Source organism: Buceros rhinoceros, unplaced genomic scaffold (genome assembly GCF_000710305.1).
Source record: "Buceros rhinoceros silvestris isolate BGI_N320 unplaced genomic scaffold, ASM71030v1 scaffold11064, whole genome shotgun sequence".
Classification (NCBI taxonomy): domain Eukaryota; kingdom Metazoa; phylum Chordata; class Aves; order Bucerotiformes; family Bucerotidae; genus Buceros; species Buceros rhinoceros.
Genome location: NW_010406505.1, coordinates 8119 through 32610, shown reverse-complemented (window position 1 = coordinate 32610; position 24492 = coordinate 8119). Strand labels below are relative to the sequence as shown.

The 24492-nt window shown below is 45.2% G+C and overlaps 2 protein-coding genes across 2 annotated transcripts in view; one reads left to right on the top strand and one right to left on the bottom strand.

The window, feature by feature from the left end:
- The window catches only part of CDHR1 (cadherin-related family member 1), a 32446-nt gene extending 23346 nt beyond the window's left edge, over positions 1–9100 (bottom strand). The window contains exons 1-6 of the mRNA XM_010134123.1: positions 9040–9100; positions 8224–8319; positions 2506–2651; positions 2348–2398; positions 1553–1642; positions 964–1050 (exon numbers count right to left, since the gene is read on the bottom strand). Coding sequence (XP_010132425.1) covers positions 964–1050; positions 1553–1642; positions 2348–2398; positions 2506–2651; positions 8224–8319; positions 9040–9100 — 531 coding nt within the window. The remainder of the gene's footprint in view (positions 1–963; positions 1051–1552; positions 1643–2347; positions 2399–2505; positions 2652–8223; positions 8320–9039) is intronic.
- Positions 9101–9737: 637 nt separating this feature from the next.
- LOC104491666 (pulmonary surfactant-associated protein A-like) lies at positions 9738–19969 on the top strand. Its single transcript, XM_010134122.1, has 4 exons — positions 9738–9750; positions 10818–10892; positions 18812–18889; positions 19593–19969. The coding sequence occupies exons 1-4, from the start codon at positions 9738–9740 to the stop codon at positions 19967–19969; spliced, it is 543 nt and encodes a 180-aa protein (XP_010132424.1).
- The last annotated feature ends 4523 nt before the right edge of the window (positions 19970–24492 follow it).

The window sequence follows — 24492 nt, the reverse complement described above, 5'->3', positions numbered from 1 at the left end:
AAGAGGGGAAGAGGAAGAAGAAAAAAAGATTTATCCCTCATCATTCGGTAAATAAAAGCAGAGAGTTTGCACGCATCGATGATTGTCAGCAGAGTGGGGGTGTGGAGGGTTTAGAGATATACAAACGAAACTTAAAAGACATCTGATTTCCATAAAGGCCTGGAAAAAGCCTCTCTCTGTTCTTGTGGACTGGAGATATCTCTAAGCACACCTCTGTTTGGGTAGCCACACCCAGCGGCCACCAGCCAACAGTCCTGTAGACGGCACCATCTGCCTGCATCAGATTTTCTGAGAGGTTTTTTTTCTGTGGAACTTGAGAATTCCCAGAGTCTGTGCCAAGAGACACGGCCAAGATTTTTTTAACAAATACACGTGTTTCATATCCTTTGTTGTCACACAAGTATATCCACTAGACAGGGAAGTTCGAAATTTTTCTTCCTTGGCTCCGGAGTCTATCAGCTTGCTGGAAAAAGCCCTATGCCTTTAAAACAGAATCCTGCACATGTTGTATTTTAAAGGGATCACAACTGCTGAAATCAAGACTAAATATCAAGGTGTTCTTTCACAGTATGCCCAAGCTCTTAACAGGATTATCTTCAGTGCTATAGAAATAACTTCCAACTCGTTTGCATGTCTGTACCCAAAGTAAACATTGCAACAAATAGGCTTTGGGTTTTTTTTCCTGTTGCCTCTTGAACAAGACCTGCAGCTAATTTGGACAAAGCTGCTTGTAGGAAGAAGGAATTTGTATGATATAACGTCAAAAGTCACAGCTTTTGTCATGCAGATGGTCTGTAATACAGAAACTCAGCTTTAAATGGGGCCCTGTCTGTTCTCCACCAGCTGGCGATGACTTCAAGGCTGGTTTCAAGCAGGCACAGTGGTGTCAGTGAGAAGAATTAGTACCTCGTATTTCACTCTGCGATCCAGAGATGATTTTTGAAGGGACGGGTAATATCTTACCTGCAAGAAGTAGGTGATACTTCCTCCAGAACCCGTGTCTTTGTCCACTGCCTCTATCTTAAATATACTACTGCCAGAGGGAGTGTTCTGTGACCAGAAAGAGATACCAGAGTCACACACAAGTGGAAAACCAGGTGAGTTAGAAGACATAAAAAATGAACATGCAAGAAGGCAGAGAAAGAGGGCAATGGTAGACAGAATATAAATGCATTGAGGGAACAAAGGAGCAGAAAGAAAAGAGGAGAGAGATTAGAAACGGAGGAAACTGGAGAAGAACAAGAATGAGCAAACACTTTTTGGAACAAAAATGACATAATCTCAGCGAGGACAGGGCACATCCTATTTCCACTGAAGTCAATTCTAAAAACTCCCAGTGAGTCTCAGCATGGAGCTTGCCCACAAAACAGCACACCTTAAGTACTACAGACCTACTCCCCAAGTTTGCAGTGAATGTGAAATCTCCACCAAAGCCCCAAACCAGCAGAAAGCGAGTTAGTCCCACCCATCTTGTTATTTTGCTGAAAAGACACCAGATCCTCTTTACGCCCTATTGAAATGTACATCCAGGATGCAAAGGATCTTCACCAACCTCTGGGACTTGGACGATGTAAGGGGTGTTGATGAACTCCGGGCTCTCATCGTTAGCATCCATGACAAGGATCCTGACTTTTTCAGAGACCTGGAGGAGAACATGAAGAACATATTAGGACTGATTTTCAACACTTCCCTGCTGAGGTGTAATCAAAGACAGTGAAAAATTTTGTTGTAATAGAATATCTCTGTAGTACAAAAACGGAGCACAGAAAGAAAATAGAGAAAACCCCATATCCTGGCTGTGAGGGCATCTGTCTGTAAACCAAATTTGTAGAACTGGGCCTGGCTGTTTCTGCGATGCCTCAGGTAAGTCCATAATGATTAGACGTGATCAAACCCTTGTTCAGCGGCAGACAAGCAAACTCCTACAACCTCAGCCTGAGCAAATCTTCTTAATGTCATGCCAGAGAAATCTCATGGGGGTGGAGGGACAGTCACCTCTTGGGCGTCCAGCACTAGCTCCTAAAATGTTATGCACTTCTCCTGATCTTTCTTAGGTATGAATCCTGCTGAGCTGCCAGTGAAACTTTGTAGGAAGCCGCTGTGGCTCTGCAGGTCATGAAGTCAGTCCTGCGGCTCACACTACACTGTAATTATCCTCAAAGAGCTGAGCAAGGAGCTGGGGTGAGATGTGAGTTACTGGGAGTTCGGTGGCTCTTGAAACAAGACGTAGGACTCTAATGAGATGATCTTTTCTGATAAAATGAGGCATCCCCTGCAAGGTAATTCAAAAGGAGGAGCTGTGTGGGGACAGAGAGTCTGACAAGCCACAGCATAGTTAAACACTTACCGTACTCAGGCCATCTGAAATACTGACAATAACTTCAATCTCATCTTCTTTCTGTAAACCAAGAAAATTACTCTGTTAGAAAGATGGTGTTTGCCCCCACTGGAAAAGAGACAGCAGATTTAAACGTGTCTCAGCAGGTAGAGGAAAAGAACAACCACCTCTCTGTCCAGCTCCTCGATCAGCGTAACATTTCCAAGGTTCTTGTCAACAGAAAAGTAGCGTCTTGATCCAGCTTCATAGGCCAGGCCATACGTCACGGGATCTCCTTCTGGATCCGTTCCATTCAGTGTGTACACATGGGTACCTGAAAAATTGGCATTGGCCAGGGTTTCCCTGTGGTCACCTCAGTCAGGGAATATTTCACCGGTCTGTTTCTTAGGAACATAGCCACCCTGCGGCCAGCAAAGCTTCTGAGAACCAAACCCACAAGCTGGGAAACATGGCTAAGCAGATGGTTCCACAGCCCTGACTGATGGCCACTTTTTAGCCTCCTGGTTAAACCGACTCTGACAGCACTGGTTTCTCACACACCTCTGCTCTACGGGAACGATGAAATTGTGAACTAGCAGGCAGAGGATCGGGCAACTGAAGGCAACGGTCACACAGGACCTGAAGCTCAGGAGATGTGAGGACTTTGGCAGATTTTTCCACTTTCAGAAGCAACTGATGCAAAAGTCTTCTTTCCTACTCCACCTCCCTCATTAGCTGCCTCTCGTTAAACTCTCTGCCTGGCACACCCCCTCATGCTCATTCCAATGCATAAATTCTCCAAGCTCATCAACGTATGAAGGGGAAAGAGAGCCTGTTATTTCTATTTTTAGACATTTGAGAAGTTGGTGCTACTTTTTCCAGTAAACCAGCTTTGTTTAGCAGGAGCGATACTTCCTGGGGGAGTTACAACACCCACGTTTTCCCAACAAGCCACGGCTGTCACCTTTGCATAGCGAGAGGTTATGCCAAGCCACGTGGGATCCCTGCTCACTTCCGAGAAAACGCTCTTCTGATAATTACCAGGGCAATGCTTGGGCAGCTTTGTACAGAAGGGTGTTCACATGGCTTGAACCTGTGAGCACACGGGAGCACGAATGCCAGACCACAAAGAGTCAGGTTTGAGAAGAAACACTGCCATGGGTAGGGACTGAGATTGCTGAGGTTTCGCAGCACGTAATGAAGGACATCACTGATCTATACAGCGGTTTATTTACGCTCTATATACGTTTGCTTCCTAGCTAAAGCCGATCTTCTTCGTTTCTCATAACACAGGACACTTGTCTGCCTCTTAAATTGGATTGTGTCTCAAAATTTCTTTTCTAGCTCATTATAATTCCTAATTTTGCCTGAATTGTAATTTCACCATGCAACACTCTCCATGTCATTAACACCCAGGGAACACTTCTCAGCACAGCCTTAACACCAATTACAAATCTCCTCTCGGTGCGCTACCTCCCCATGCTGAAAAGGAAATAAATGGAAAAACCAGCCTAAATCTTATCTGCGAGCACCAGAAACATGAGGGGATGGAACCCATGGAGATGGGTCCCAGCAGGCTGGGAAAGGAAGTCCCAGGGAGCTGCTCCCTGCTCAGCAGCTTCCCAGGAACCCCGTCATGCTTCCTCCCCGCCTTCCTGTGCCATCACTTGCTCTCTGCTCCTGCCACTCGGGCTGAATGGCTGCCCCATGGTGCTGCTCCTCCATTTTACCGCATTCCTGACTAAATTGATTCACGGCAGTGCTCTGGGGCTGCCTTGGCCCTCTCACTGAAGACATTTTCTCCCTCTCTGCTGTGTGACACTCGCAATCACATGCCTGTCTCTGCCAAGGTAAATGAGCCAAGTGCATTTTGGACTTGTGCTCAGTCCGCCCGTTGTCATTTGCCACCGCAGCTGACATCTGTGAACGAGATGCCGAGAGGGACATCCGTGGCCGTGCTCCCAGCATAGGACTCTTCCGTTCCAAGGTCACAGCCAAGATCAGCAGCCCAAGAGCCACAGATGCTTCAGCAGCAGCCAAATCAGGCCCTAAAACATCACCCCACAGACAGGAACAATGTGTCCATGACACCCTCAGCAACTGGCTCCAAGGACGAGCCACCTGAGGGCAGTTTTCTGTTGCGTCTGCAGTTGCTGTCAGAAGAATAAAACCCTAAAGCACAGGCACCTGCGTGTGCTCCAGGCATCTCCTCCACGCTCTGCTTTGCAGAGGGCTGGCTTTGCGGGGTGCCAGCTCTGCCGAAGGGTTGCAGAAGGCAGGCTGTGCTTCACGGGTTTGTTCTGCTAGTTCCTAGCTTTCCCAGGGTCAGATAGACGTTTCTGAAAAAAGCTGAATATTTTTGCACCTTCAATAATTTTGCTGCTGTGGAGCTGTGTTGAATCTCTACATTTCAAGACATAGCTTGGTCTAAATTGTCCATGATCATGTCCTTCCTAGTCAGAAAAGAATTACAATTTAAAAACAAAGTGTGTTAATTCTTTCCTTCAGATATGTTTTGTGACAAGAAGGGCTGGAAATGAATTGTGGGCAGAAAAGAATTCCTTGTGGGTTCAGCTATTATGTCTGTGCTGGATGAAATACAGAAATACTTAGAGAGAGGGCAGAGAGCCAGGGTGGGAACGCTGAGTGCTGAAGGAAGAACCAGGAAACACATTAGCAGGGACTCCCACCAGTTCGGGGACCAGTTGAATGAGGATGATAGAAACAGGGAAGGAATGATGGGTATGAGAGGGGTCTCCTCAGCCAGCTGTGAACAATTGGAAGAACCACAACCAGGAGCATGTAGGAGCAACGGGGGAAGCTTGAAGGATGGAGGGACCTGGAGTGGTCAGTCAGCCAGCGGTAGGTAGCTGGCGGCTGTAGCTTTGATCAAAGAACTGCCACTTCAAGCCGGATTTGAATGGAGCGGGGGAAAATGCATGCTTGGGGGCACAAGGAGGAACTTAGAGAAAAACCACAAGGCTGGGAGACGTGTAAAGATCTCCAGAATACCAATGATGCTTGGGCTTTGAGAGAGCGATGAACTTGGGCCGCCTGGGTCTGCTTCAATCCCTCGCCCTGCAGCTGCTCTCGCTCCCGCTCTGTCCCCACTACGAGGGCTTACAGGGATTAATGAGGTAAGAGGAAACAAACAGCTTGAAATAGCATCCTCCACGTGCCTTAAGACCTCGATTAGGAGCACGTGTCCATTTTGTAGGTACACAGGCAGCCCTTCACAAATTGCTCATCACCCACCTTGCCCTGCCAAGCAGCCACACCAGCTGTGGCTGCAGCTGCAGCCCTCGTTCTTACACCCGGCCCTAGACAGGGCTGCTGTTCTGGCCCTGCTTACCTCAAGGGGTCTCATGCTCCACAGCACTAAATGGGACCTGGAATCTACAGGCAGACTGAAAAATCCCTGGAGGTTTATTAAAGCTGCTGTCCATGGCACTGCTCAGGTCAGACACTGGCTGCTGCCAAGAAAAGCACCCTGCCTGTGACTCTAAATTTTATCTCAGCACAGCGAAGACCTAATGGCCTGGGTGAAGCCACCCAGAATCAAACATATGAAAGATTTAACTCCCCTGTTTTGTCACTGCTCATCCTGCTCAAACTGAAAGACAACTGGTGGAGTGCAGATGCTTGGGACTGCACATGGATGTGGGAGACCAGAGTCCTTCTCCTTCTGGAGGAGATCGGGGCAGAGAGATGAAGAGTAACAGCCTCCTCTGCGGTGCAAGACCTGTCACTGGGGCCAGAGCAATGGGCCAGCCTGGTACCTGTTCAGCACGGGCAGCGTGTGAGCCCTCGCTGAGCTCTGGCACAAAGCTCTGACTGGGGTCTGGCGCAAACACTTATCCTCCCGCCCTGCACAAAGCTGAATGCTCAGCCCGCACTGCAGCAGTGAAGAGCTGGTGTCAGGCATGTCCTCCTCTGGGAGACTCCCTGCCAAAGCATCTCTGAGGAGTGGCTGTGCTGACCTGGGCAGGGGGCAGCAGCAGCAGTGGTTTGCGTTGAGCAAAGCCCCAGCAGCCACATCCCAGGGGAACTTCCCAAAGTGCCTTCCTATCTCTTTCCCAAGGGTTTCTCTAGGCCCTTTGCAAAAGTCTAAACACTTCCCAACCCTTCATCTCAGAGAAATGCTTTTGGTGGCACCTTTGGAGCTTTAAGGCAGAAGCTGCTCTTGACTTCTAAAGCACGTTCACACAGAAACGTGAAGTGCAAAGCCAGCCAAGGTAAACACATGTACACACTTTCTAGATGAAGCGAGCGGGCGTGAGGCACAGCAGCGCCACAGACGGAGCAACTTGAGCTTTATCCCTGCTGCACCCAATGCACAAACTCGCTCGGGGCCCCTAGGTGCCGACTCTGGTGGCTAATGTTACCAAAGCACGTGCAGGAGCCCATCACAGGTCTGTCCTTGCTCTTACTCGGGCTGGCTCCAAGGCTCTGGTCCCCTGCACTGCTGGTTTGCCATCGAGGCATGCTCACTCGACATTCTGCCTGCCTGGAGCCCCGGAGCAGATGCACTGGGCCCCAGCACTGCAAAATCACTGCTGTACCTTGCTGCTGCAGGGAGTGCTGCCACCCGAGAGACCATGTGGTGCTGCCATCCTCATCAGAAGGACGTGGCGAGAATGGCAGCTCCGTGGTCCGCCTCAGGCTTTTGCAAGTGCCACTGCAGTACTGTTGGCCTTCAGCTGAGGTTTCCCCTGAAGCTCGCCCAAGCTTCTAGCGAATCCCTGCTGCATCATACGCAAGTTCTTTTTAAGTTCATCAGCTAGATGCGTCACTTCTACGCTATGCTCCTTCTCCCCAGCTGAGCAGGCAAAGGAGAAGTCACTGCTTCCCCATCACCCACTTGCCACCCTCCACTTGCCTGGTGTGGACCTTGGCTGGCATTAATGCTGTTGGGCTTCCCAGAGTCATGTTTAGGAAGACAAAGGCGGCAACATCAGTCTTCCAGAGGAGTCCATGCCCTCTGGGTCCTTCCCTCAGCCTTGTCTTCCCCAGGTGCCCAAGCCCTGGGCAGGGAGGGTTTCGGGTGCACCCTGTGCGCAGCCATCCCTCTCCTCTACATAGGAGGCAGCTCATAAATTGCTGCCCTGGTACTCAGTTTGGCATAGCTAAATTCTTCTCTGATTTAGCCTGTAAAAGCTACAAATGGGAGCAAATCCTAAAGAAAACCTCGGTGCAGCATTTGAACAAAAGGTGCTGTTCATCACTGTAACGTATTTTACATAAAAAATCTTAAATGCTAGCAGGTTATTCTTGCCCCATGGAAAATGTTGATTATAAATCACCTTTTTGCTCTTATTTAATTTTTCTTAACGCAACTACAGTTAAAAGAAGCATAAATAGACCTGCCTCAGAATGCTGGAAGATGAAAAATGTAATGATTTTTGAATTTTCAATAAGACAAAACTAAACCTTTTTAGAAAACATCCGTTATTTAGGCAAAGCAATTTGCACTCCAAGCAGAAACATTTTCTACCATTTGTGCCGCAAACATGAAGAATGTGATAACTGTTGAATCACGATGCCTCTGGTACTTCTCAGTGTACAGCTTGCTTTTTCACCAAGGCTGATAAAAATACCAGCAGCCAGGCTTTCTGCTCATAAGCCCTTACAGAACGGAGGCCCTCGCCTCCACGGATTCATTTTTGACCCCAAAATTCTGTGCTCTGCTGCTGTGAGCAGATGGGTGGGCCACGAAAACAGGAGCTAAAAGTCACGTTCTAAATTCCAGCTACAATTCAAACGTCATTTTAAATTGAGCCTGAGTAAAAGCTCAGGAGAAAAACACGTAAGACCACAGTATATAACAACAACCTATGACGAAATACATCTCGCTAATCCGAAGTGCTCCAGTTTCACCGTTTAAACATTGTAATGTTCGTACTGACCAACAGGCGTGTCCTCGGAGAGGCTGAGAAGTGCCATGTTCCCGTTTGTGCTTCTGTCTCCATTATCAAAGAAATACGGGGCGTAATTTGCCTGAACTGCAATTAAAACAAAACAGAGGCCAAAGAAAAGCGTGTTGTGGGTGGCAGTTCCTTGGTTTGATACCTGTTAACGTTCACCTCAGCTGTTTTGGGGAATGCTAAGTGTGTAACACACCCAGTGATGGACTTCCACATCTATATCTGTACAGGTATTCTTAACAAAATTACTTCTACGTGCCGCTGTGCCAGCATTCACACAGCAGCAAATGGAGAAAAACCAAACCTAACAGAAACAAATCAAGCAGCAGGAGCTCCTGAAAAAAACCTCAACCTGTCCCAGACAGCTTCATTGCAAAATTAACCTTTTCAGCTTGCACTACCTGGACACCTCTCCCCTGCTGCAAGCCTGAAACTTCCCCAGTGCCTCAGCACTTCACCCAGCATTCTAAGCACATTCCACCTTAAAATTACGCCTAGTGCACGAGCAATTAGCCATAATTAAATCATTACTTACTTGCTGCCAGACAACAGCAAACAAAGTTAAAAAAAAAAAGAAACAACAAATTAGTTGTCATTCTACTGACTGCCCGGTAGAGATTCAAAACAGTCCGTTTGAAACAAAACTCCAAATATTTAAACGCAGAGGACAACATTTGCACAGGAATCAGTTGCCAAGGCAAATATTTGAAGACACAGTTACGGCACCGGTGAGGGTGACCACAGGACTTAAGGTTACCCTCCTGTATTTTCACTTAACGAAGGGATCGTTGTACTCACCCAGGCAGATGTGCACCAAGCTGAGGAATAAGGAGGGGGTGAAATGCCTTACATGCTTCATCTCACTGACGAAAGGGACAATTTCTTCTCTGTTTCAAGGGCTTGGGTTTGTTTTTTTTTTCTCTCTGAAAGGTGCAGGATAGTGTCCTTCAGACAGATGCAGCAGAGAAATGTGCGGGAGGCAGTAACAGATGCTAAGATGCTAAGCGGATGACACGTCTTAATTTCTGAGGAATTTAAAGAAGCTCCTTCCTACCACCTAATTAGACCAATTACTTTGCAGGGAGCTGTGGGGCTCATTTCTGAGACGAGATTTGGAGGAATCAGTGTAACTCTCAGAGGTTCAGCTGTTACTACTGTGTTTGTGCTGTCCAAAGACACAGGCCAGAGAGAAGGTAAAGCTGAAAGACATTTTCCTCCTGCACTCTTGCCTTTAATTCTCTAAGCCAGTCCTTCATGCTAAAAGAGATGTGTCTTAACTTTAGCTTTGGTAATCTTGAGAAACTACAAAGGAAGAAAATCTAACAGTAGCAGCACACCGTAAACGTGATTGCCACAGGTTGAAAGGAAACATTCACATTTGTGACAGCAAGAAATACACAAAACTGCATACTACAAACGCACGAGTCCAAATGGTTTTTTCATGAGCTGCCCTGATCATTTTGTTCTTCATCTGCATGAATTTCTGAAAGCGTCTTATGCATCCAGCAGGTGAGTTTCAACCAACGTCCCAAAAAGTGTGTTTAACCAGCAACGTGGAGAAATGAAGTAGCTCTTCTCCATTGCTTCTCTCAGTTTTCTGCACATAAAAGCTGTTTGCGCTAATTTAAAATATCTATTATCCAATAAATCATAGGGCAAAAAGCCCCAGCCATTCCAGGATGTTGTTCACAGTCAAAGCTTTTGGCTGCTTTAAAGGAGCTCTCGTCAGCGGCGATACTTAACTTCCCATCCCGGAGATGTTTACAGAGTGGGTTAGCTGTTTAAACTCCACTTGGGACAAAGCACTTGCCCTTTGAGGGAGTGTTAATGGGGTTTTTGTAAGGCTCCCAGAAGGGTGGAGGTAAAACTCTTGAGCAAAACTCACCATCTATGGTGGAACTTGCCAGAGAACGGTACAGAGAGGAAACACCTAAAAAGACTCCACAAAGGATTGGACAAAGAAGTGAAGATCAGGCTCACTGGTGGCAACAGAGGAGGTGATGCAGATGCAATCAGCAAAACGCTACATCGCCACCTGCTTGGAAGTTAATCCAAGCGAAGGCTCATTGTCCTCTTGATCTGTTTCTAACCATCTCCCACAAGACCAGATCTTTGGTGTGACTCTGTTGGACTGTTCTTGTAGACTGGTGTTTGCAAAGGCTCCGTGTCGAAGCAATGTGTGACTTCAGCAGTGGCTTGTAAAGCTCCAGGGGACCTGCAGCAGGCAGCAAGAAAAACAAACGTATTTTTAGTGCATATAAATTCACAGTATGAGGATCCGAAGCTGAAATGTGTGGGAGGCGATACACATATAGAAGGCGGATATAGATGTAATCGCTGTTACGGATTTAACCCTGCCACCACTGTCAACAGTAATATTAAACCACTGATAAAATCAGAAAAATGCACCAGCTCGGTGCCCAAAAGGGAACAAATAGCACCTAAATGTTCTTACCCACCTCCTCAATCCAAAACCAACACCACACGCTCTGCAGAGCTCTTGTCAAAGCTAACAGCAGGAGGTTCCCCTGGTTGCATCCCCTGGGGATGTGAATCTCTGGGGCTTGCATTTCCAGGGAAGAAGAATGTCTTGCTCCTTCTGAATGTCAATGAGTTTGAGCTCCTCATCCCCTCAGAGTTTGAAAACCTCGGTAAGGTGTATCCGTGCACACTCAGGAACACACCTGACAGAGACACACTGACAGAACAGAGCCTTTGATGGAAGCTAATGCAGCAGATGGAGCCAGGCTGGTTTTGATGAATTTTCTCCTTGGGAAGAGAAGGGGCAGGAGAGGGTTTCAGGAGTGCAAAATACTCTGTCCCAACGGTTTCAGAAGAAACTTTCTACTTTGTATATTTTTAGCATACTGAGTAGAAAGAAACATAAAAGAAAAACAAGAATGACCCATCTGATCCGAACCAATTTGTTTCCTGGAGTGTTCTGCTTGTTTACTCTTCGGTACAAAAACAAACTCGGAAATTGCGGATACTTTCAGCACCAAAGTTTGGGTCACAGATTGGCAATAGAGTTTTTGATAAAAGAGAAGTTTAACTGTTGAAGGTCACGCACCCTCACTCTACCTACTGTCTCACTCTACCCAGTATACCACCCCGAGCCCATGTCGGGGGGTGAGAGGAGACCCGTCTGCAGCCGGCAATGAGCAAGTGTCCTCTCCAGTCCCCAGCATCCCGCGCTGGCTGGCTGAGCAGAGAGGGCACAGATAGAGCCGGCACAGAGACAGATTGCTCCTTCCACACTGTGGGCGGCCCTGCCACCTCAGGACAACTGTATCAGAGCTGCTAACCAGGGACTGCCTGCTTGGCATGTAAATATGAGGGTGTCAGGAGCTGCGTTTCAGTCGGGTTTCAGATGCTTACATATATTCGCAATTTAAAAAGAGAGAAAAAAATAAAATTAAAGAAATAGCAGAGATTGACTCACCTGCCCCTGTCCTGCTTTGCTTTACATGAAGTATGTACAGGCTTCAGATCTTATGCCTGCTTCCCTCTGCATTAAGAACCCCGCTGGTCTGGTCTCTTGGTAAGTTAGGAAGTTCCCATTCAGGTAAGAACAGCTCAAGCTCCTCTTTTCCCTATGATCATCCTCCAGTTCTGGGAGCATTTCAATATTCAGCATTTTGTGTGTGTGCGCAAATAAATTTGACATAGAGAGTGCTGCACACTTTTATATAACCTTAGGAAGAGTCCAAATCATGCTCTGGCCTTCCAAGTAATTCAGGAGGGTTTGCTGGGCTTATCTCTCTATGACACAATTTCAGGTTACGTACAGGCTTAGGAAGAGCTACTTGGTTGCACCTGAAAACAAACAGACTTTGGAAAGCTCTTCTTTTTATTTTCCAGTGACAGTTTTCAGTGGCAAGTAGAAGGTGGAAACAGGAAGCTATTGCCATCAGTAGCAACTTGTGTTCACTGAGCTATTTTTTCATGATACCACATAAATATGGGGAAGGTGTGGTTACCTTATGCTTAGAGCAGCAGAGAAACGTGCCCTTTGCTCTGGCTTGTCTCTCGTTGTGAAGGCATCACCCTTTTGTGAAAATACAGAGGAGTGGGATACAGGGCAGGCTGTGTACCTGGAGAGGTGAGGAAAGGAAAATAATTCCTGGATTGACGGTTGACCAACAATGGGACAAGAAATAACGTGGAAGAGCCTGGAAGCCTAGATGCCGTCTCATCTCTCTCTCAAGCTCTCTGCCAAACCTCTCAGCACTGGATCCTGCCTTATCTCCAGAGAATGAATCTACCCTGGGGCACCTGCAGCTAACATCTCTCCATGGTCTGGGTCCCTCGTGATGGTTCAGACCTTGGTAGTTTGAGCTGTTGAGATCAGTGCTGCAGGGCAGAGAGTTGTAAAGCTTTTTCCTGGCTGTCCCTGTGCTCTGGTTTGTTTATGCCTTCAACCAGCAGCACAGTGTGTCTCACAGAGTTGAGCTTATGTGTCAATCCTGGCAGAAGCTCCTGGCAACTTTGCAGCAGGAGGAAGACTCTGCAGTGTCTAACTGGCTGGCAGCCTCTTCCAGGGGGTTTAAACTCAGCTAAAACTTCAAGCAGCTGGACTAAGCATACAGAACGTGAGAGGTGTGGTTGACGCCCGTTCAGAGCAGCTGAACTGCCACGAGCTGCTTTAACTGAGATGGCCCCAGGACTTCCAAGTTGATTCAGAAATCCTCAGAAAAGCAACACCCTAATGATGACATCGGTTACTCTCTCCCACCTCGCAGTTTATGGATCGAGGGGCACCTGAGGAAAGATGTTCCGCTCCGCGGTGGTTTGATCAATGCTACTTTGCCTACAGATCACAACCTTTTAAACCCTCAATCCCCTCATGCGCTCCCCGCGCTACTTAAGCAGCTATGTGCGTTCACAGAAGCAAGGGAAAGCGGGGAAAGGTGGGGCAAAAGAAGCCTATTCAGTAGACGAAACACCGTGTGTTCTTCAAACGACACGAGCAGCTAAACCATATAGGACTTGGTGCTCAATGTCCTGAAAAGTTCTGTGCAAAACGAACTTCTGTAATACTTGTCTTGATTTTCAGCTCATAACCTCAGTAACAACCATGATTTGTGGTGGTTCCTGGGAATTCCTTACCAGTTGGGGTCCCCCCGGTATAGACACAATCCGGCTTCATTTTACTGCGACCATCAGACCTTAACAGCAGCTTACCAGGTGGGTTTACTATTTGGTTTGTAACACTGTATTTTCTGCCATGTGTTCTCAATAACAAGTTTTACCCAAGAACCTCGAATTTCCATTACAAATAGAATGTTGACGATGCTCTTGGGTATATATGCTGTAACACCAGCGAGCCATTAGATGGGCCATTTCCCAGCAATAACAGTGCTCTTACAGCTTAGCAAGGATTTTTTGCTACCTGCAGGCTAGATTACCTGTATTTTAAATTCATAACAAGGGCCAGGCAGCTGTTTATAAGGGCAGGATATGAATTACAAGCATATGTTTCCAAGGCAATATTGGCCAGTGGCTGTTCAAGCATAAATTGCTTCCGATTACCACTTTTGATAGGAGGGACAAGGTACAGTTTGTCCCCGTGGGAGTACAACACAGCAGGACACCTCTAGAATTACTCCTTGCGCTATCTCCAGTTAAAAAAAGCAGCTTTTACTCCACCATGACACTACTTATTGATACCGTAGTGGGTGACTTTGTGGTGGTGCTGACCAGGACTGGGACTCATCTCCCACTCTGCTGGGTGGTATTTCCACAGAGGGTGCGTTCTTAGCATGGGAGGTATGAGGAGGAAGTTTGGAGTCGGTACGAATATGGCCTGCAGGATAGAAAAGGGACTTGAGGCTTGGCAAAAACCCCGGGTTTCCTCAATGATCCTCTCAAGCTCAGTTTCTCTAGTGGTGAAACAGGTAAGATACGGACCTTCTGGAAATCGTCGTTAGGCTGTCAAGTGGAATGAGATTATTCCTGGGTTCCCGTTTGTTTCTAAAAGGACAAGACAGAAGCTGATTACAGTAGTGTTAAATTTTTACTAGGCTAGAGAGAGAATATAGGAAGGGAACGGGGAGAGTGTTTGTCCTGCCTGAAGGAAGCTCTGTCTAGAGATCTGCTGTGTTACATCAGAGCGGGAGCTGCTTGCTGCCTTTGCTTTAATGTACTCTAATTAATTTTCTCTCTTTTTTTCCAAGGCATAGAAATAACGGTTCAGTCAGAAAGACTTGTTTATCCTACTGTTTCCACATAATCCAGGAGGCTGCTTTGCCTCCGTCCCATAGCACGGTGACTATGAATCTGTGTTTTAAATCAGCTGCTTCAAGGACATGTTAGTAACCTGCTCATTTCAAAAGTGAGCAGAGCAAAGTTCACTTGGTGTGGCTATATGAGACTGGTTCGGTGTTGAAATCACCTCGGCACTCACCAGTTTTCAAATTACTTGTACTACATCACGAAGCACTCTTTCTGGGTACACAGCATCTCTGAAAATCATTTTTCTTTTTTCTTCTGTATTCTCCTTTGCTAATAGTTGAGCAGGCCACTGTGGGGTTGGGGTTTATTCACTGATATTACCACCACAAGAAGGAACCTTCCTGTTCCACTCAGTGACAAAAGGAAGGATGCAGTATCCGGGGCCCCCTGAAACCGTTCAAGTTCCCTGGCTGGGTTTCATGGGTGTCACCCAGCTAAAGACCCTCAGCCATTACCACATGGGTTTGTTGACCTGTAAACCTCAGAGGACTGAGCCCCGTGGCTGTTCCACAGGGGTGCTAGGTTGCAGAAAAAATATTTACTGACTTTCTTCCTTATTCTAGTGTATTTGTTTTCCCTAATTCTCTGCTACAGAACTAAAGAAAGTCAATCTAATGACTAATCTCTCATGTTGGGTTATGGTTTAGATTTCTTATCAGCTTCCATTGCGTAAGAATAATCTGACTCACGGGAGAAGAACTGTTATCAAATGTGTGCTGCTTTGAAAGTTTTGGGGAAAGACAATAATTTGTAAGGTTTTTCTACAGCTGAAGCCATTATGAGCCGCGTCTTGCCCATGCCACACTTTCAGGAAAGGACAAAGATAAGCAAGTAGCTGTTGGGGCTCTACTGACTTCAGAAGCCGAATTACGTTTGTCTTGATTGTGCCAAACTGCCTGGTATTGGTGCTGTTCCCAAACCGCAGCGGGATTCAGAAACAAGGTATTTTACCTGCTGGGTACCACCTCATCCACATCTTGGATGCTTAACACCAGTTCTTTGCACCTCTCTCAGCTGGACTGCAGAGGGAAATCGAGGTTTTGCAAAATGACCTACCTGCATTCAGTGTTTTGCTGCATATCAGGAGGGACTTGAAGACGCTGTTTATGACATAGGTTTGTGAGTGTTCTTTGATCATCTGCCAAAGAGGACACTGACATCTAAGATCAGTCAGATATGGCCTTACAGTAGAAGGCATCAGAACCAGAAGGAAGTTACTCACAAGCTCCCAGTCTTTATTGCTGGGAAAACCAAAGGACCAAAGTCTCAGGTTTCTTTTTTACTTGAAAATGTTGAGGATTTTGTGCATATACACAGATTTTTCCAGCATCCATCTCTGACCAGGTAAGGATCAGCTGTACTCTACATGCAAAAGGGACCAGATGCTCCCAGAAACATTGAAGACAGCTAGGAAATGATATTGAGGTACCACAAGTACCTCAGACACAGAGATGGGGAGCACAGCCTAGAGTTCTGACTATCAGCTAACACCCTTCCCTAATCAACAGAAGCACCTTTCCTTCTACGAAAGCCACAGGTGGTCATACGCCATTTTTTTCTTTTTTAAAACAAGAAGAAAATCATTACCATATCACTTAGAAGCATTGGAAGTTTCTTTAAATTTTTTTTATTTTGTATTTTGATTGTTTATACATTAGATTGTTTGTTCTCCAGCTTTGGCTTCCTATTCTTACAGAAGAAAAGGAAATTCCCCAACCCTTGAAATTGTTTTCAGTATTTGCAGAGCAAGTGTGTAAGCAAAATCGAAAGGGCTCGTTTGTGCCCTCATTGTCCAGGCTCCACTTCAGCAGTGTCATTTAACAAACACAGCACTATATAAGGGGGACTTGTGAAATGGAAGAGCAGTTCGCGCTTTGAAGCAGAAGGGTAAGTTGAATTCCCTTTTAATAAATCACAGGGAACTTCAGACAGAAGGCAAACCTGTTCTTTTTCATTGCCAGGGTCATGTTTACTTTTTTTTAAATTGAATTTTCCTTTATTAATGTTTTTCTGGTTATATTAACCATTTTAGCAGACGAGGAGATGCCTGAAGGACACCAGATTGTAATGACTGATGAAGGTCATTAAAAATGGATTAAAGCTGTTTTTTCCATTTTGCTGTATAACCAATCAGGACTCTGACTCTGCATCATAATCCGATTATGAGCTGGATGCAGCAGTCCACTCAAACATAATTCCCTGAACGATCAGCACCGATGAGGAGTACCTGTTGTAATTGCATTTCCTTATCTCAGGGGTGGAAGTATTCCTCGCTCCCTAGGGTAGAGTTCTGCTAGGGATTTTAATAATCTGCTCCCCGAGTCATGGGCCCTTTTTTTTTTTTTAAAAATCAGGGGTGGAAGTATTCCTCGCTCCCTAGGGTAGAGTTCTGCTAGGGATTTTAATAATCTGCTCCCCGAGTCATGGGCACTTTTTTTTTTTTTAAAAAAAAGCTCATTCCAGTTTTAGTGTATCCATTTAATAAATATCTATTTAATATCTATTTAATAAATAGTATCTATTTAATAAGTAGTAATACTAATAAACGGGTATTTTTATTCTGTTTGGCATATGCGCTTTGAAATAAATACCTCGTTTTGACTGATAAACTTCAGTGTTCATAATCTTGCAGCATTCAAGCCAACCAAGATTTTATTCTCAACTTCAAGTGGAGCTGGATTTAGGACATATTATGCATCAATTACAATAATCTTGTCAGTTCAGGAAGTTTTTAAGAGAGCGTAGAACATGATGCTCTCTAATTCGTGCCAAAAGCGAAGTCACGGGTATGAAGTTACAGGTTTGGTACGAGTCAGCCCATCAGGGTCATCTCATTAGAAAAGGATGCTGCTCCGGCATCTTGACCCCTTCTTCAGCACTCATTATTTTAACAGCATGATGCCAAGAACCCATCGGCTATAGCTGCAGAGTGCTTTTGGGTCATCGTATTGAGATTACAATGCTACATAATGTCGTACCTGAAGGGATAAAGTAAGAGGAAGAGGCCTATTGTCAACCTGCAAAAACGCACTTCCGACAAATCGCTGACTCTTTCAAGCTTATGGAGTTTTGTTCAAAGCAGGATAGGAATGTTCACTGAGCTGTAAGATTTTTCCTGTATTTAAAACACAATCAGTCTGCTTATTTCAAACAAATGTGCTTAAATAATCCTGTGCTTAACGAGATTGCTGACTAGCTCCGAGCCGCCCCCACCGCTGGACCCAGGCTGTGCCTTTCAGGTGGGTAGTGGATGCATCTGTGTTCCATTATCCAACTATTGCCCTCACAGACTTTATGGCTTAAGTGTGATCAGCTACATCTGAGGGATGGGCGGGGGGGAGGGGTGGAAAGAAAAAAGTGACCAATTATATTAAGCCAGAATCATTGCCTGATAAATGTGTGGGTTTCCTCGCAGCTGGGCTGAGCAGCCATGCTGTCTCGCCCATCCTCTGTGCTCACAGCAGTAGCGGCTTTGCTGGTGACTTGCCATGCGGTGATTAGATGTCCACAAATTCCTGAGCACTCTGGTGCCCCTGGACCCTCTGGAGCAGATGGTCTGAGAGTACAGCCATATATGCCATGTAAGTATGCTGTCCTTTTCCCAACAAGTCCCTGGCCAAAGGGAGCAGCTTTTCTATCAACTTTCCAAAGGGAAATGCTTCCTTCACAGCAGAAGCTTTTTCTTTGTTTTGAGCTTTGCACTGTGTGATTTTTCTGGAATGTGTTCTCTAGTCCTGTTACCAAGGTGAAAGCACTATCAAAATTATTCATAGATGTAGTTTCAGTTTGAGATTAAGTTCTATTTCATCCTGAAGTTCCCACAAAATGCATCAATGGGAAAGAGAATTATGCTTCTGTTTTTCAGGTCTCTGTGGAACCCTGGTAGGGTCTCTGGAAGGAAATGATCTTCCTTTCCCACAAGGTGAGAAAGAAGAAAAAGGAGGTAAGAAGAAAATGATGTGGTGCCATGGGAACTGCTTCCTCCCTGAAACCTCCCTTGGGGCTGTTTGCTAAGAGCTAATAGAATGAAAACAATTCCACTTGGCGAAGCTGCCTTTACAAATGTGACAAACATAAGGCTTTAACCTAGAAAAAAATAATTTTCTTCTCTGCAGAGGGGAATTATCAGAGGGTTGGAGGGTTTTGTTTGTTTGCTTTAATATATGTTAACAATAGTGTGAAAAACCACTGGGAAAATATTTATTTTATGGCAGATGATGTTAAAAACACTGTGCCCTGGTTAGTTTTGGGAACTGCTAGGCTTTATCCCAGGAACTGTTCTTGCCAGAGATCCTGGGTTTGTTGGGCAGTGCAACTTTTGTTTTCCTCTCTGCAGGTCCAATTGGTCTTCTGGATCCTAAAGTCCGCATGGGTTTAGCAGATCTGAAACACCGACTTTCCAGGCTTGAAGGAGGTAATTTCCCCCCTTTTTACCTTTTCAGCTCACAATCGGTTTTAAGAGGAGCAACAGGCAAAATTAATTATTGAATTATGACCTGCAGGAGAGAAATCACATTTTAAAATATTACTGCATCTCAAAGGTCCAGTTTTCTCACCCAAAGCAGGGGACATTGGGATTCATTTTCCCTGGAGAAGCAGATTTCTCTCAAGAACACTAACACTCATTTATTCCATTTGATTTATTAATAAAAATGTGCCAGCTCCTCAGCCCTGGACCACACAGCTGGCATTTTTATCTACTGGCAGCCAGCTTGTTAAAAGTGGTAACTTGTTGTATACTGAGAGGAATTCATAATAATTGTAATTTTTCTGTTCCACTTGCTCAAATCTGAAGCAAATTGATCCTCTTTAGGGGTACACATGCTATAATAGGGTTGCTAGCGCATGTAGCAAATGTTAGTAGGGCACCCTTGTCTTGGAGAAGACAGTGACAGATGGTCACAAGCAGCACAGCAATATCCTTAGTGAACAACTAATGAACTGGTACAATTACAGAGATCTTTACTCCTTTTCATTCTCATTATTGCTCTCTACTCCCTTCTCTGTTCCTCTTACCACTTCTGTTTTTCTCTTCATCTCTCGATTTCTCTTTCTTTGCTTTTCTTGCCATAGGAGATTTTTAAAAGCTAACTCGGTTTTTTCTTGTCATGTTTTAGTGCTTGCTCTGAAGGGGATAATAAGTAAAGCAGGAGATAAAGTGTTTGCCAGCAACGGGAAGACTGTTGATTTTGCAGCTGCACTGCAGTCCTGTGAAAGGGCTGGAGGAACTCTCGCAGCTCCCAAGAATGAGGAGGAGAATAAAGCTGTCTTGGAACTTGCAAAGCAGTATAACCAATACGCTTACTTGGGCATGAGAGAGAGTGAGACAGTAGGGCAGTTTAAATATCTAGATGGCACCTCTGTGAAGTACACCAATTGGTACCCAAATGAGCCTAGAGGCAGAGGGAAAGAAAAATGCGTCGAGATGTACACTGATGGGACCTGGAATGACAGAGTATGCACCGTGCATCGCCTCGCAGTCTGTGAATTTTAAAGACTGGCCTTTCAACCATCTCGGAGTATGGAGATGATGCAATATCCTCTGTTTTAGGTTCATGCTGCAGCTACTCTGTCAGAAAATGTAAATCAAATCATGTTACGGTATTTTCTAACCTTAAGAAATTGTCAAATGTGGTAGGTGATTAACTTCATTAAAATGTGATTAATCTGATGTGTTTGTCTGTTTTGGAGGGTCAGGAATAGCTCAGCATTCATTTTTCATGGCAGATGGCCTCTCTGCACTGTCTCGTTATGAAGGTGAGAGGATAATTCCTCTGCGCCAATTCATTCAGCATCCACAGTGAACTTTTGTTTTACAAAATAGTCAACAGCACCAGTTACAATTCACTCTCTTAGTTTCAGAAGATACCCGCTAGAAAACATGGTGAGCAACATTGCATTAGATCCATGTAGGCATAGAAATAACACATCTAAAATACTAAAGATTGGATTGTGCTGCTAGAATATCACCTTCCCTCGCAAAACTATGACCATTGCAAGGGTAGAAGGCTGCCTGTACCTTCTCCCAAACCACTGAACAACCACATACCATTTTAGAGCAGCAGGTAAGACTGGAAGTTCAAGCAGAGTGGGGGCTCAGTAAGGTACCGGGAGCAGCAGATCCTCGCATACTTACCTTGCAGGGACGCAGACCTGGGCTCATCCATTGCCATTTTCACACCACTGAAGGACGAGGGAGGGGGTGGGGAAGAAGCACAGGAGTTTAAATACAGGCATAAACACTTTTACTTCATCTTCTCCTCCTCCCTGACACTTGGCTCTGTGCAGAGGGTGCCCATAGGAACCTGGGCTGGGTGCTGGGCAGTGTGGTCTCTGGCCTGTACTGAGGAAGAGATGGGATCTGCTCACATGTCATACTCCCTTTTATAACTTTAATAATTTAATTAGGTGTTTCAGCTTAGAAATATTATTAGCAAATTTTGAGCACTCTATAACCTCTCCCCCACCTCACCACACGTAAAGAAAGGGACCTTCGATTACAGCAAATAAGTGTTTTTCTGTGGCTTCCTTTCTGTGATTTTTGTAGATGTTTGATGAAAAACACCCAAGCCCCGTGGCTCTCAGGAAAATCGAGTTCAAATTCAACCTTATGAGAATGTAGTAATGAGGATGCCACACAGGCTGGCAGGCTGTAACTCACCTTGCATAAATTGTGACCACTACCTCCTTTATTTAGTATTCTTAAAAAAGCCAAAAAGAAAGATAATTATGTTATTGCACTGTTCTTTTCTAGAGGAAAGAACGTGTATGGTGGAAAAACACCAGTACTTGCTGCTGCAATGTCCTAGCAGTGCTGCAAATACAAAGTAGGGTAAAGATTAATCATGTGTTTTGCATTTATTTGCAGCTTTTCTTCAGAAAAACAATAAGTGCAAATAGGAGAAGAAATATTTGCCACCGGGCAATTCGTTGGCTGGTTTTGAAACCATTCTGAGAAGTGGTAGAATGACTAATGGCGCTATTACGACTCTTATGAACCGGAGGAAAACAATGTTCTGGGGAGCGTTGTGTAATGGTCTAACAGCCGTGTTTGGCTGGACCTCAGCGAGTGTTGCACCTCAAGTGAGGCGTTGAAATGTGCTGTTATAAATTCCTATTAACCTATGCTTACACAAACATACCTGGGTTTAAAGCACAATCAATACCGGATGCTTGGGAATTAGAGCAGTGGCTTTGAAAAACATGCTTGGATGTGATTTGAGTCCCTGTTGGGAAACCAGGGTTCGGCAGAATTTGGTGATACTGGGTGAAACTTTACTTTTGAGGAGATGAGATACTGTTGTGCTTTCTAATTGTTCTAAATACAATCTCTGTTTCTTTCTGCGCTTTTCAGCTGAGCTGCACCAAGTGACATATTGGTGGCATCTAGTGACTTCCCCATCACTTAAGTCAGTGGAGCAAGATGGTGGTGGCATTTATGAAAACCGATCTCACTGTCTACAGGTAAAATCAAGACTTTCTGCTCGAGAATGCTGCTCATAATTGAAGAAAAAATGAAAAAGAGCTGTGTTGATATTTGATATTTGCCATCCCAGGTGCCCATATCTTGCGGAATTCTTTGCTTCTTTGCCTCAGCCCTCCTCAGCAGGGGAGACGCTGGGTCTTGTGTGCTCTTCCTGATATTCCCAGGCATAAGGGAGATGCTGGGCACAGTCGGACAATGATTTGGAACGGAAAAGAAAACGCAGAAAGGCCAGGACAAGGAAATACAAGTGGGTTCGGGACCACTTTAACTGAGAGAATAAGAAAAGAGATTTCAAGGTTATCAGAGGTGTGACTAGCACTACGAAGTAAGAAAACACGAGCCAGCTTTCAGGAGGTTGTGTATACACAGGAAAGAGTAACAAACAGGCTCAGGAGAGGAACGCACACCCTCTTTCACAAACTGAAATTCAACTCCAGTGTCTATATTTCTTGGGGCAGCTCAGAAAGCAGTGTTGACCACCATCGACTCTTGTCCTTAGCATGTATTGACCTACCTGACCTGTGAAACAAAACCCACCCTCACAATATCCTCCGTTTGCTTCGCTAGCACTGAAATTATGAAACCTCTTAATTGCAGATGTGGAAACGCAGAAGACAAGTTGACTCAACAGTCAAAAGTTGTTTGTCCTTTGTCAGCTCTGTGTCCTTGAATCCTGCTGAGTGTCTGCGATACGCAGCTCACAGCAAGGTCAGGAAATACTTTACAAGTTATGGTAGTTATATAGAATATTCTATTTTGCAATCATAAACAAGCATATTAGAAATATATATATTTCTAAATAACTACTTTAGCTCATTCCATCTTATCAATACGCTGGTGGAAATCAAGAGGAGTTAAGGGTTTTTCAGCTCTACAACAGGAGACTCTCAGGAGTCCACCGCACAAGAAACCTTTTGTCTCCCTCCAGCTTTCCCGGGCCATCAGCCAGCGTGTGAAACCCTCTAAGGGAGTCCAAGCCTCGACCTCCTCTCACTCTTGCCCAACCTGTGGTTTCTTCCAGGTGTGGTTGAAGTGCCAAAGCTGTTCTCACCACGGATGCAGAGACCTGGGTTCTGCCAGTGACCTTTTCCAAGGCTCATCTGACCCCAGAATGATTAGAAAACCTCAGCCAAAAGAACATTGAAAGCATTACTTCAAGCACTCAAAAGCTACGAAACTTGGAATTTAACGGAAAACTTGAAGAAAGGTAACTCATGCAAATTCTCATCAGCCTCTTCTCTCAGGGTACACATGGGTGGGTACAGCCTGTTGATTTTTCACAGGAGTGAAGCCTTTTCCAGAGCCCTCAATAAACAATGCTGCAGGAATTAATCAGGCTTCTGTGGGCACACCACTGATGAAGAAGACTCTACACTGAGGCTATGTATGAAAGCACGGGGTGGAGGGGCAGGGTGCCTGTGGAGATGGTCTGGGCTTGCTTAGATCCAGCAGCATCTTACTGATGTGCTGATGTGGCTATCGCTCAAGCTCCCCATCTGGTCTCCAAGCACCTATTCCTCCACCGACTCAGCTCTTTGCCTTACCGTGACGCCAGGCTCTTGCCTGACACCACAGGGATGATGTGGCCACGTCTGACCTGTTTGACTGAAGGGTCACTGTTCTGCTGGGTAAAACCGTTGTTTATGATATAAAAACTTCCCCAGGAGTATTCTGGAGGTTACGTCTGTGGCCGTTTCCTCCACACACGCTGCAAGTGAGCCGCTGTCTTTCAGCTTTGCTGCTACAACCACAAGGTTCTGTGTGGTCCCAAGACCAGTAATGATCACTGCCAAGTCCCCAGTCTGTAAGGAAAGCGATGGAGGTGTTCCTGGTGTGTATCATATTTCAGGTGAACTTGTTTTGGCTTCTCTCCAGTGACATTTACAGCTGAACATTTACACAGCTGTTCTGTGCAAACGTGTGGTATTCCAAATACATGTTGAGAAACTGTTCTGTTCTGCCCCAGGGCTGGGCTCTTTAAAAGGTGTGAAAGCTTTTCTACACGTCAAGAAAGCGCCCTCAAATATTTTCCTCGCATTTTAAGTCTATTTACCTCTTGAAGAAAACAACTGCCCTATCGCTCAAGGTCAAGTTCATTGTATTTCTACCCATATGTAATCTATATCATATTGCATGCTCTTTGTATTCCCTGTAGGTAACAAGACAAATCTCGAGTTACATGCCCTATAAATGAGACCACTTCAGAGTCCGTCTTATTTCATTTTGGAGCTGCTAGGTGAGTTGAACATCTTTAAATAGGTTTCCATTTAAATTATGTTGACTCCTATTAAACGGTATCACAACCTTTTCAATTTCAGGGTTGTTTTGGGTTTTTTATTTATTTAAGCTGTCACCTCCTTTTACAGAGGCTCTCACCTGACATGAAGAGACTTTAAAAGACAGATGCCATAATGGAAGAATAAGCCTTCACAATTGTTTTGCTCTTAAACCAATTGATAAAGACAGCATGTCCCGGTTTATCTTACCCTGCCTTTCTTGTGCTAAAGCAGAGAGGGGGCCGTAGCTTTTAG

Bases quoted from the DNA above. Each gene is read 5' to 3' on its own strand.
- LOC104491666 (XM_010134122.1), top strand. The intron at 10,893-18,811 runs GTAAGGTGTATC...TCCTCTCTGCAG, and splicing joins CTCAGAGTTTGAAAACCTCG to GTCCAATTGGTCTTCTGGAT. The intron at 18,890-19,592 runs GTAATTTCCCCC...GTCATGTTTTAG, and splicing joins ACTTTCCAGGCTTGAAGGAG to TGCTTGCTCTGAAGGGGATA.